Genomic DNA, 13,262 nt, shown 5'->3' on the forward strand with positions numbered 1-13,262 from the left:
GGTTGCCAAAGTATTGGAGTCTCAGCTTCAACATCAGTCCTTCCAATGAACACCCAGGACTGATCTCCTTTAGGATGGACTGGTTAGATCAACTGAATGTAAATAAAATACAACATATCAAAATTTAAGGAATAAAGCTAAAGCCCTGTATAGAGGGAATTTATAGTTTTTAAATACTTATATTAGAAAAGACCTCAAATTGATGAACCTCTATCTTCAAAGGCCCCAAAAGAACAAACTGAACCCAGCTAAGCAGAAGGAAAGAATAAAAACTAGAGCAGAAACCCATTCAATGAGAAACAGCTGATAGAGAAAATTCAGTGAAATAGATCAAAATTGATTATTTTACATGTTTTCTGAGGTTGGTAAGTGTACTGCAATTATGTAGAATAGTTTGTTCTCAGGAAATACGCACCACACCTGCAACCTGTGTTCAGATGACTCAGGAAAAATAATCTCTGTGTCTGTGTGTCTTCTCCCTCCCCGTCAATTTATATGTTGAACACATAACCTCCAATGTGGTATATTAGCACAAGGGATTTGCATGGGAGTGATTAAAGATTTTTTCCCAGAGCATAAAAGGTAAATCTGTTTTTATTTACACTTTATAATAGGAGATAATTAAGAAGCAAAAATAGATGACAGAGAACAACTATGTGGAAGAAAAATTTTAGTCATTTTATTTTTTTATATTTGAGTGTAGTGGATTTACAATGCTCTGTTAGTTTCAGGTGGACAGCAGAGTGATTCAGTTATATATTTTATATAGACACACATATATCCATTCTTTTTCAGATTCTTTCCCCATATAGTTTATTACAGAATATTGAGTAGAGTTCCTTGTGCTATAAGGTAGGTTTCTTTTGATGATCTGTTTTACATATAGTAGTGTGTATATGTTAATCCCAAACTAGTAATTTATCCCTCACCCCCTTTTCACTTTGGTAACCATAGGTTTGTTTCCAAAGTGTGTGAGTCTGCTTCTGTTTTTAAAATAATTTATTTTGTAACTTTTTTTAGACTACACATATAAATGATAGTGTATGGTAATTGTCTTTCTCTGAGTTACCTCACTCAGTATGATTATGTCTAGGCACATCCATATTACTGCAAATGGCATTATTTCATTATTTTTAATGGCTGAGTAATATTCCTTTATATATATATATATGTTGTTGTTCAGTCCCTCAGTCATGTCCAACTCTGTAACCTCTTGGACTGCAGGACACCAGGCTTCCCTGTCCTTCACTATCTCCCAGAGTTTGCTCAAACCCATGTCCATTGACTCAATGATGCCGTCCAACCATCTCATCCTCTGTCATCCCCTTCTGCTCTCAATATTTCCTAGCATTAGGGTCTTTTCCAGTGAGTTGGCTCCCATTTTCAGTCAGTCCAAAGGACTCTCAAGAGTCTTGTCCAGCACCACAGTTCAAAAGCATTTCTTTGGCACTCAGCCGCCTTTATGGTCCTATTGTCACATCTATACGTGACTACTGGAAAAATCGTAGTTTCCACTATACAGATCTCTGTTGGCAAAGTGATGTCTATGCTTTTTAATACACTGTCAAGGTTTGTGATAGCATTTCTTCCAAGGAGCAAGCGTCTTTTAATTTCATGGCTGTAGTCACCATCTGCAGTGATTTTGGACCCCAAGAAAATATAATCTGCCACTGTTTCCATTGTTCCCCCATCTATTTGCCATGATGTATAGGGAACGGATGCCATGATTTTAGTTTTTTGAATGTTGAATTTTAAGCCAGCTTTGTCATTCTCCTCTTTCACCTTCATCAAAAGGCTCTTTAGTTCTTTGGTTTCTGCCATAAGGGTGGTGTCATCTGCATATCTGAGGTTATTGGTATTTCTCCTGGCAATCTGGATTCCAGCTTGTGCTTCATCCAGCCCAGCATTTCTCATGATGTACTCTGCATACAAGTTAAATAAGCAGGGTGACAATATACAGTCTTGACGTACTCCTTTCCCAATTTTAAACCAGCCTGTTCCATGTCCGGTTCTAACTGTTGCTTCCTGACCTGCATATAGGTTTCTCAGGAGGCAGGTCAGGTGGTCTGGTATTCCCATCTCTTTAAGAATTTTCCACAGCTTGTTGTGATCCACACAGTCAAAGGCTTTAGCACAGTCAGTGAAGTAAATGTTTTTCTGGAATTCTCTTGCTTTTTCTATGATACAGCGGATGTTGGCAGCTTGATCTCTGGTTCCTCTGCCTTTTCTAAATCCAGCTTGAACATCTGGAAGCTCTCAGTTCACTACTGTTGAAGCCTAGCTTGAAGGATTTTGAGTATTACTTTGTTAGCATGTGACATGAGCATAGTTGTGCAGTAGTCTGAGCATTCTTTGGCATTGCCTTTCTTTGGGATTGGGATGAAAACTGACCTTTTCCATTCCTGTGGCCCCTGCTGAGTTTTCCAAATTTGCTGGTATATTGAGTGCAGCACTTCAGCAGTAGCATCTTTTACGATTTGAAATAGTTCAGCTGGAGTTCCATCACCTCCACTAGCTTGGTAGTAATGCTTTCTAAGGCCCACTTGACTTCACACTCCAGGAATGTCTGGCTCTTACATGTACCACCCCTTCCATATCCATGCTACTGTCGATGGACACTTAGATTGCTTCCATGTCTTGGCTATTGTAAATAGTGCTGCTGTGAGCACAGAGGTGCATGTTATCTTTTCGAATTATTCTTTTTTCCCAGACATATGCCCAGGAGTGGGATCGCAGGATCATATGGTAGTTTTATTCCTAGTTTTATAAGGAATCTGCGTACTGTTCTCCATAGTGGCTGCGTCAATTTATATTCTTGCCTACAATGTCAGAAGGTTCCCTTTTCTCTACATCCATTCCAGCATCTATTACTTATATTTTGATGATGGCCATTCTGACCAGTGTAAAGTGATACATCACATACTTCATTGTAGTTTTGATTTATATTTCTCTAAAAATGAGCAATGTTAAGCATCTTTTCATGTGTTTATTTGTCATCTGTATGTCTTTGGAAAAATGTCTATTTAGATCTTCTGTCCATTTTTTAAAATATTGACCTGCATTAGTTGGAGATTAATCATTTGGTCCCATTGCTTGCAAATGTCATCTACAAACAATGACAGTTTTACTACTTCTTTTCCAGGGTGAATTGCTTTTATTTCTTCTGATTGCTGAGGCTAGGACTACCAAAACTATGTTGAATAAAACTGGCTAGAGTGGACATCCTTGACTTGTTCCTGATCTTAGAGGGAATGCTTTCAGTTTTTCACCATTGAGTATGATAATTAGTTGTGGGTTTGCTATATATGCCTTTTTTATTGTGTTAAGGTCCCTCTATGCCTACTTTCTCTAGTTTTTTTCATAAATGGGTGTCAAATTTTGTTAAAAGCCTTTTCTGCATCTATTGCAATGATCATATAGTTTTTATTCAATTTGGTGATGTGTTCACACAGATTGATTTGCAGATACTGAAAAACCTTGCATCCCTGGGATAAATCCCAGTGCATCATGGTGTATGATCCTTTTAATGTCTTGCTGGATTCAGTTTGCTGTTATTTTGTTGAGGATTTTTACGCTTATGTTCTTCAGTGCTATAAGTCTATAATTTTTATGGTGTCTTTGTTGTTTTGGTATCAGAGTGATGGCTATTTCATAGAATGAATTTCAGTGATTCCTTCTCTGCAGTTTTTTGGAATAGTTTCAAAAGGATAGGTGTTAGCTCTTCTCTCAATGTTTGATAGAGTTTGCCTGTGAAGCCATCTGGTCCTGGACTTTTGTTTGGAGTTTTTCAATCACAGGTACTTAAGATTGATTTGTTCCTGTTTTCTTTCTTCCCAGTTCAGTCTTAGAAGTGTGTACCTTTCTAAGAATGTCAGTTTTTTCTAAGTTGTGCAGTTAATTGGCATATAGTTTCTTATAGTAGTCTCTTATAACCCTTTGGATTTCTGGGGTATCCATTGTAAACTTCTTTTTTCATTCTAATTTTGACTTGAGCCCTCTCCCTTTTTTTAATAGGATGCATCTGGCTGAAAATTTTTGTTTAATCTTTTCAGAGAACCAGCTTTTAGTTTTGCTGTTTGTTTTGTGTCTCTGTTTCTGCTCTGCTCTTTATTATTTCTTTCCTTCTACTATATTGGGTTTTGTTTGTTCTTCCTCTAGTTGCTTTAGGTGTGAGGTTAGATTGCTTGAGATATTTGTTTCCTGAGGTAAGACTGTATTGCTATAACTTTCCTTCGAACGGCTTTTGCTTCTTTCCATTGGTTTTGGGTAGTCATGCTTTTGTTTTCATTTCTTTGTAGGTAATTTTTTGTTCCCTATTTGATTTCTTTTGTGACATATTGTTGAGTGACATGTTATTTAGCCTCCATGTAATTCTCTTTTTCACATTTTTCTTCTTATACTCGATTTCTAATCTTATGGCATTGTGGTCAGAAAAGATGCTTGATAAGATTTCTGTTTTCTTATATTTCCTGAGGCTGGCTTTGTGGCCCGTCGTATGACCTATGCTGGAGAATGTTCCGTATGTGCTTGAGAAGAACGTGCAGTCTGCTGCTTTTAGATGGAATGCTCTAGAAATGTCAAGTCCATCTGGTCTAATGAGTCATTGAAGGCCTGTGTTTCCTTATTGATTTTCTGTCTGGGTGATCTGTCTGGTGATACTAGTAAGGTGGTAAAGTCCCCTACTAATATTGTGTGGCTTTCACTTTTTTCTTTTATGGCTGTTAGCATTTGCCTTGTATATTGATATTGAGGTGCTCCTGTGTTAGGTGCATATGTATTTACAATTGTTGTCTTTCCTTGGATTGGTCCCTTGATCATTATATAGTGTCCTTGTTTGTGTCTTATAATCAAGGCTTCATTTTAAAGTCTATTTCGTCTGTTATAACTATTGCTACTCCAGCTTTCTTTTGATTTCCATTCACATGGAATACCCTTTTCCATCCCTTCACTTTCAGCCTGTATGTGTCCCTTTATTTGAAGTGGGTCTCTTAAAGACAGCATATATAGGGGTCTTGTTATTTGTATCCATTCAGCCAGTCTGTGTCTTTTGATTGGCGCATTTAATCCATATACATTTAAGGTAGTTATCAGGATGTTATGTTCTTATTGCATTCTTTCAGATTTGGTTTTGTGGGTCTTTTTACTTCCCTTCCTGTTTCACTCTCTCCTTTAGCATTTTGTTTCAATTGCTTTTTCTTTTGTGTGTGCGCATCTGTTGTAGATACTTGGTTTATGGTAAGCATGAGGTGTTGGTATAGCAGTCTGTATATGTACAAGATTGGTTTAAATTGCTGATTTCTTTATTTCCAGTGTGTTTCCAACACCCTGCATTTTTACTCTACTTTTCTTACAATTGCTGGTTTTAATACCACATTTGTGTATGGATGATTTCCTACATTTACTATTTGATTGCATTCACCAGTGAGCTTTCCCATTTGTCATTTTCTAGTTTGTAGAAAAGGGTTTTTCTTTTCCACCTAGCCAAGTTCTGATAGCATTTGTTATAAAGCTGATTTGGTGCTGCTGAATTCTCTTAGCTTTTGCTTGTCCATAAAGCTTTTCACTTGAGTGCGTTGCTGGGTATTCTTGGTTGTAGGTTTTTTCATGACTTTAATGTGCCACATACTTCTGGTCTGCAGTTACCGCTGAAAAATCAGCTGACCACCTTATGGGGATTCTTTATGTATGTGTCTTTCTTTTCTTGCTTGTAATGCTCTGTTTTTCTGTCAATTTGATTAATATGTGTTACGGCATGTTCCTCCTTGGATTTATTCAGTATGGGACTCTGAACTACCTGGACTTGAGTATTTCTTTTTCCATGTTATGGAAGTTTTCAGTTAGTATCTCTTCATGTATTTTCTCAAGCTCTTTTTCTCCTCCTTCCTGAACCCCTGTAATATAAATGTTGCTTTGCTTAATGTTGTCCCAGATATCTTTTATACTGTCATTTCTTTTCTTTTTGGTGGTGTTCTTTTGTGTTGGAATATAATTGCTTTAGAATATTTTGCTAGTTTCTGCTGTACAATGAAGTGGATTAGCTCTATGTATACCTCCCCTTCCTCTTGGACCTCCCTCCCACCCACCCCCTCTAGGTCATCACAGAACACCAAGCTGAGCTCCCGGAGGTATACAGCATTCCCACTAGCTAGCTGTTTTACACATGTATATGTGTTAATCCTAATCTCCCAGCTTGTCCCATCTTCCCCTTCCACCATGTCCACTCTATTCCTTCAAATAGGTTCATTGGAACCAATTTTTATAAATTGCACATATAAGCATTATTTTTCTCTTACTTCACTCTGTATGACAGACTCCAGGTCCATCCACATCTCTGCAAATAACCCAACTTCATTCTTTTTTAGAACTATAGAGCAATATTCCAAAATATGTACGTGTACCACAATCTCTTTATGCATTCATTTGTTGATGGACATTCGGGTTGCCTCCATGTCCTGGCTATTGAAAACAGTGCTGCAGTGAACACTGGGGCACATGCGACTTTTTCAGTTACGCTTTTCCACAGGGGTGAATGCCCTGGGATTGTGCTGTCCATATGGTAGTTTTATCCCTCGTTTTCTTAAGGAATCTCCACAGTGGCTGTTATCAGTTTGCATTCCCATGAAGGCTGCAAGAGGGTCTCTTTTCTTCACATTCTCTCCAGCATTTGTTTGTAGATTTTCTGATGATGGCCGTCTGACTGGTGTGAGGTGATAGGCTTCACTAGTTTTGATGTGCATCTAACACATGAGAAGACGCTCAATATTCACTGTTTATTAGCGATCTGTATGTCTCCTTTGTTTAGGCCTTTTGCCCACTTCTTGATTGGGTTATTTTTCTGATATTGCGCTGCATGAGCTGCTTTGTGTATTTTGGAGATTAACCCTTTGTCAGTTATTTGATTTGCTATTATTTTCTCCCATTCTGAGGGTTGTCTTTTCACCTTGTTTATAGTTTCCTTTGGCTGTGCAAAAGCTGAGTTTAATTAGGTCCCACTTGTTTTTATTTTCATTACTATAGGAGGTATCATACATAGATGACCATAGGTGCATGGGTTTATCTCTGGGCTTTCTGCACTGCTCCGTTTGGCTGTGTTTGCTTTTGTACCAGTACCATTCCTATATACAAACAATAAAAGAAAAGAAGATAAATTAAGGAAAGCATCTCATTTACCACTGCAACAAAAAGAACAAATAAATAATAAATCTACATGGAGTCAGAAAGAGTCGGATACCACTGAGCAACTGAAAAAAGGAGGCAAAAGACCTGTATGCAGAAAACTTTTAAGACACTGATGAAAGCAGTCAAAGACAAATGTGTATACCACCCAAAGCAATCTACAGATTCAATGCTATTCCTATCAAATTACCAATGGCATTTTTCACAGAACTAGAACAGAAAATTTTACAATTTGTATGGAAACACAAAAGACCCCAAATAACCAAAGCAATCTTGAGAAGGAAAATGAGAGCTGAAGGAATCAGCTGGGACTTGATAATGTACTACAAGCTATAGTAATCAAAGCTATAGTAATCAAGGCAGTATGGTACTGACACAAAAGCAATTATAGATGCAAGCTATACCTTATCTCCCCCAAAATATAGCAACATCAGAAAATGTCCATGTTATGTTTTGGGGAAACTGTTAAGGGAGGAGACCAATTATATACCAGTTGGCCCTCAGGAATATGAATAAACATAACCCATGTAGACTTACAGGCACAATGTTAAGATGGCCTGTTCTCTGCCAGGCTACAGGAAATCCCCCCCCCCCCCCCAAACAAGGCCCAACACTGCAGCAAGTGATGATGATTGGTCTGCAGGATTTTATGTTAGGTTGTGAAGTTGCAGGACACTAGAACCAGTGGGCAAACAGACAAACAAGCACCTTATTTTAAAAAGTTTTATTCTGTAGATTTAGAAATTTGAGTTTTTAATAACTGTAAAAGAAATCCAGTCACACCTAATGATTAACAGAATGTAGTGGTGTATTATCTAAACAGAAATCGTGCTGATGTGCCATAATAAATTGTCTATTAGTAAAAAAATACACTTTAGGGCACAGCATCGTATCACAAATTACAGTAGGGATACTTTGCAAGAATTTATTCAAACTAGAGAATTCTGAGTAACTGTGTTTTCTGAATGCAGCGCTTAAAAATGTAACAACTCTGTGCATTCTTTTTTCTTAAAAAATGACCTTGTGTGTGTCATAGAAATGCTGCTTTATTGCTGCAGAAGTCAAAGTTCAAGGCTCAAGAGGTACAGGAGAGAATACAAAGGTAGCCTTAAGAAACTTGGTTTTGTTTATGTATAAAAAAGGTAAAGTTTATAAAAGTTAATTTACAAACCAAGAACAAAGTGGTATGCACGCTTTATGTACAAGCATCCTTAAAACATCAAAATTTATCAAATGCATTGCCAAAAGAAAAACAACCACTGCCTCTTGCCGGAAAAAAAAAAACACCACCCAAAATCACACCATTATTTTCTTCTGGGTGATCACACATTTCTGAAACCACCAAATCCACAATTTACTCCATCTTTTTCATGATACAGTATCTCGATGCACACAAAGCCATAAAACTTAGTGATACACAGACAGAATGATCTAACAAAAACATGAGGGTAAGGCATTCCTGCTGGTCAGTATGTCTGTGGTGATATGGTTAGTTTATGGATCCAGAAGAGGCCACGGAACCAGTCTCATGCTTTGGTGTCCTTCCCTAAGAAAAGTGAGTTTTCGTATACAGTAAGTCATTGTCTTCACTTGACCCGCACCTCCCCCCCAACACACCACAAATTCCCCTTGCTATACATTTCTGTTAAATCCACTACACTGGTTACATATTCGAGGTGCATTTTAAAAACGTGTGCATATTACTTCATGCATAATAAAATGTGTGTGTTTAGGCCAGGGCCATAATAAAATCTGAAACAGTGTACTTTGGAAAGACTAGAACTCAAAATGCACCCCATTTACTGGCTGGTATTTTAACGGAAATCAATGTTAAGTAAGTGACCATATAAAAGTACAAAAGTCATTACAAAGCATCGCATCTCTAAGCCTCCAGCCCACACCAGCCCCAAATGGGCAGTGGGCAGCATGTTCCCAGGCACGCACACTCAGCCTCCCCCATCCAAACACAGCGCGTAAGACTAACACACTGCAGGATCAACTCCAGGAAAAGGTACTACTTGATAGAGTGGTTCCATTTTAGATTTAGTAAGTTTAACCCAGTTTCACATTATTTAATCAAGTTCGTATATTTTAAGGATTAAAAGTGGTCAATCAGGACAGAAACACAGTTTGCGCCAACAAGATAATTTGGATCTCCAGGAAGACACTTGTTTTGCCAGGTTTTAGGATCACCTACAAGAGAAAAAAAAGTCCACGTCATTTCTGGCTCTTAAACTGCTTGCAATCACGGGGCATATAAGACGTGTAGACACAATTTTCCTCTATTCCTTTAGCATACTGCACTTGCACCAAAGCTCTTAGTGCTTTCTTTTCATTGCAGACCCACTGGAACTGAATGATCCAAAAGCTGCTGCAGATTTCTGTTCCTTAAGTTCATGCCTTTTAAAAAATAAATACAAGTCAGGGTAATTATATGCCTGGGACAGTTCCAGTTTGCCCAAGTCCGAACACTCATTAAAAGTACTCTTCTTTCACTTTCAAAAGTCTGGATTAAATTGTATGATCATTCCATTTGAGCTGAGTATAAGAACACATTTCTCACACTTGACACACCAAATGAAACCCTCAACATTCTACAGAATTTGAAAGACTCTCTTCCCTGGGAATTCTGGGGTGGTCCAAGTGGTTGAGACTCTGCTCCTACTGCAGGAAGTATGGATTCCATCCCTGGTCAGAGAACTAGATCCCACAGGGAGCCCCACCAAAAGACCCTCTTTCCCTCTACCCAAAATTAAAACAGTGAGAGTGGGCTAGAGTTTTTCAGCCTGCTCTGGCTGTACAGAAAAACCATCATGAAGCTTCCAAGTCAGTGAGCTGTGTGAGACTGAAGCCAGGCCTGGGCCCTTTTAACCAGGTGACTTGACATTCACAGCTGCAGCTAAGCAGCCCTGGCAGTGGACTCAGCATGAAGAAGACTTGGGATGGCCTGTTGTCTCCTATGTCCATGGTAGTGTTGGTATTAATCACTCAAGTTGTGTCCGACTCTTTGTGACCCCATGGACTGTAGCCCACTGTCTATGGGATTCTCCAGGCAAAAATACTGGAGTGGGTTGCCATCCCCTTCTCCAGGGCATCTCCTGATGTAGGGGCCTACAGTAAGTCACTGTCAAAAAGTTGATGCCTGCGCACCAACAGTTCCTCACCAGGAGCAGTTGTACCCCCAGAGGATGGTGTCCAGAAGCGATTTTGGGGTCCCAACTGGCACCTAGAAGCCAGGAGACTCTCAAACACCCCACAGAACCTTCACACAGTAGGCTGTCCATTACCTCAGCAATGTCATGGATCATGTGAGTTCAGAGGAGTTCAGTTCAAAGATACATGTAGGTTTATGTAATACTGCAGACAACAAAGTGTTCAGGCATTGAGATAAGGTTTTCCTCAGAGTTGTCATAAGTATCTTTAGGTTCAAAAATTCTTTTCAGTATACTCGTTTTTCTTGGATTAAGTCAGTAGCTATTGAAATCTACCCTTGAGTTTTTAAAAAAGAAATTTATAGCAGCAAAAGCATTCCAAAGTCATACAGAATTACACAGAAGCACATTTCTCTTCCAGGTGTTAAGTACTCAAATTTAACACAGGAAAAAGTTTCAATCTAAAAAAATGACGTTTTATGGCACAAGGCAAACTATTTGAAGCATACTGATTTTCACTTACAGTTAGGGCTCTCAACCTGTTTTGGATTCAAGGATGGTCACAGCCCATACTAAGACCTGACTTGCAGGATATACGTTTTAAGTGTAACTTTATTATTAATGTCAATTCACTACTTCAAACTAGGCTAATACAATGTTCTCAGTGGAGGCCCTGAAGAAACAGCTTTAATATTTACTATGTAAAAACTAACTTTCCCCAGAAAATGGAGAACGTGTGAATATATGTAGTATTTTATGTTAGGTAGTATTAAAATATGCTCTTTACACCATAAAACTTTTACTCATACTGTTCCAAATTAAAAGTGCATAATTGGATCATCTGATTTATCAAAAATTCAGAAGGACTTTTAAATTCTAAAGTGATCTATACCAAAAATATAGAAAGTTCTAACTGACTTAGTCACCCAAGGAAGTGAGAAATGTGAAAATGCAATGGAAGCCTTGAAATTCATGATCTTGACAGCAAAAAGCCGTTTTAAAATAGTGTATTACAGAAGTATTTAGGGTTTTACATGGAAAAACCATGGCCAAGTATGATCACAGTGGAAGGTCTTTTATCTTTCAAGTTCCTCTAGTCTATGTGTATACACACACACTCTACAAAGTAATATATACATTTTGTACATTGAGAAATTAAAGTAACCAAAAACAAGTTATTACATAAATCAAGTCCTTTTTGTAAGAAGATGAAAATCCCTATGTATGCAGGACAGAATCAGTTCTCCCACCACATCTTAGAAATCTTTGACATAATTTTGTTGACCACCATGAAACTGTCCACTTTTGGCCAAATCATCCATGTTAAAAGGCAGAGGCTTCCCCACCTTGCCCTTCTCATTTACAACAGATGCGTCACAAGGAAACTCCACAACACCGGTGATGCCTGCAAGGCCAGAGGAATGGAGGGCGATTGGCTCATGATCAGCGTGAGTAGCGCCATAAGCCCAGGCTCAATCAATGACAGCACCCAAAGCCCCAAAGGACAGAGAGAAGACAGCGTACCCGACGAGGAGTCGGATGATTTTAGAGCAAAAGACCAACCGTCAGGAGTCATGGACGCACAGTGTGGTAGGCGCAGCTCCACCGGCTTCAGGAACTTGAGGCCATGGGGCCCACACATCACTAAGGGGCTTAGCAGGGTCTCACCTGGGGAAGGGGAGAGCAGGGAGAAGAGGTTAGACAGCTGCCTCCTTCTGGACACAGTTCTTCTCATCCTTCTCCTAACCACAGGCCTTAAAGCCAAAAGGTGGTTAGTTCTCTGAGTGGTGCTGAGCAAGAGAAACCTAACAGACTCCAGAGGTAATTTAACATTTTCCTGTAGCCATGTTACAAAGTAAAAAGAAACAGGTGATGTCAATTTTATTATTTTATATAACCTAATGTATCCAAAACATTATTTCAAAAAGTGAGCCATTTACTACATCTCTGGAACATCTAGCCCATCTCAGTTTTAAAGCAGCCGTGTGTCAAGTGCTGAAGAGCAGCACACTGCTGGTGGCCGCAGGGTCCTGATGGTATGAGACAGAAGTAAATGTTTTACAGAGGTCACTTGTACCTTACGTTTTTACTGTTGTATTTGCTACAGAGTTAAGTGAGTGAAAACGATCTATTTAAAGAAACAAGCAAACATTCTAAAAGAAGTTGTAACATGGTTCCTTATTGTGTCATCCTGATTGACCCAGGAAGACTGTGACACAAGCTGCGGCAGCCAGTGGGGATGCATCCTGCCTGTGCAGGGTCTGGGGGTGATGGGGGCTGATCCAACAGCTTACCTGCACCAGCAGGTGGCTGCTCCGAGTGAGGCCTCTGGAGTGGGTGCTACCTATTACCTAATCCATCTCCAGAGCTGCCAAGGGTAAGGACTCACAGATGAATCTGGGGGAGGGCAGCCAGGACTGGCTGGCAGGCCCCTCCCCAGCAGAAGGAACCTGAGGGCAGCCAGGTATCCTGTCTCACGGCCTGATATGCCTGCAAGAGCATGCAGGCTGCTTGAAGCGCGCACCCACCCTTCTCTTTGTCCAAAGGCGGCAGGATGCTGTTGTCCCGGCAGACCTTGAAGTAGATCTCCTGTTCCACCCCCTCGGGAATGGCTCCCTGGGGGATGATGATGCTGACACCGGTCTCAATGGAGCTCAGCACCCCACCATTGCTGTTAAACACACCACGGGCAGTAGCCACCACTGTGTGACCGTCTTCATCTTCATCCTCCTCCACGGCTGAGGGACTGAGTTCAGAAACAGCCATTGAAGTACATTGCTAGTGACACATAGAAGCTCCCACGGCTGTGTTAATCAAGCATATTTCTCCACATCATCAAGGTATTTTAGTAAGTAGTTTCAGTGACAGATCCTACTCACTGGAATAACTAAACATGCCCTTCCGGGACAAGTTTTGCAACCAGAACATGCAAAG

General features: G+C 39.6%; 1 protein-coding gene across 2 annotated transcripts in view; it reads right to left on the minus strand.

The window, feature by feature from the left end:
• Positions 1 to 7,940: 7,940 nt before the first annotated feature.
• TJP1 (tight junction protein 1) overlaps positions 7,941 to 13,262 on the minus strand; it is a 259,849-nt gene continuing 254,527 nt past the window's right edge. The window contains exons 27-29 of one of the 2 annotated variants that reach the window (XM_068991334.1): positions 12,857 to 13,074; positions 11,913 to 11,996; positions 7,941 to 9,369 (exon numbers count right to left, since the gene is read on the minus strand). In XM_068991334.1, coding sequence (XP_068847435.1) covers positions 9,275 to 9,369; positions 11,913 to 11,996; positions 12,857 to 13,074 — 397 coding nt within the window. In that variant the 3' untranslated portion in view covers positions 7,941 to 9,274. Of the gene's footprint in view, positions 9,370 to 11,852; positions 11,997 to 12,856; positions 13,075 to 13,262 lie in introns of both variants that reach the window. The other variant, XM_068991333.1, reaches the window with a different exon arrangement.

The sequence above is a fragment of the Capricornis sumatraensis genome, chromosome 19 (genome assembly GCF_032405125.1).
Source record: "Capricornis sumatraensis isolate serow.1 chromosome 19, serow.2, whole genome shotgun sequence".
NCBI lineage: Eukaryota > Metazoa > Chordata > Mammalia > Artiodactyla > Bovidae > Capricornis > Capricornis sumatraensis.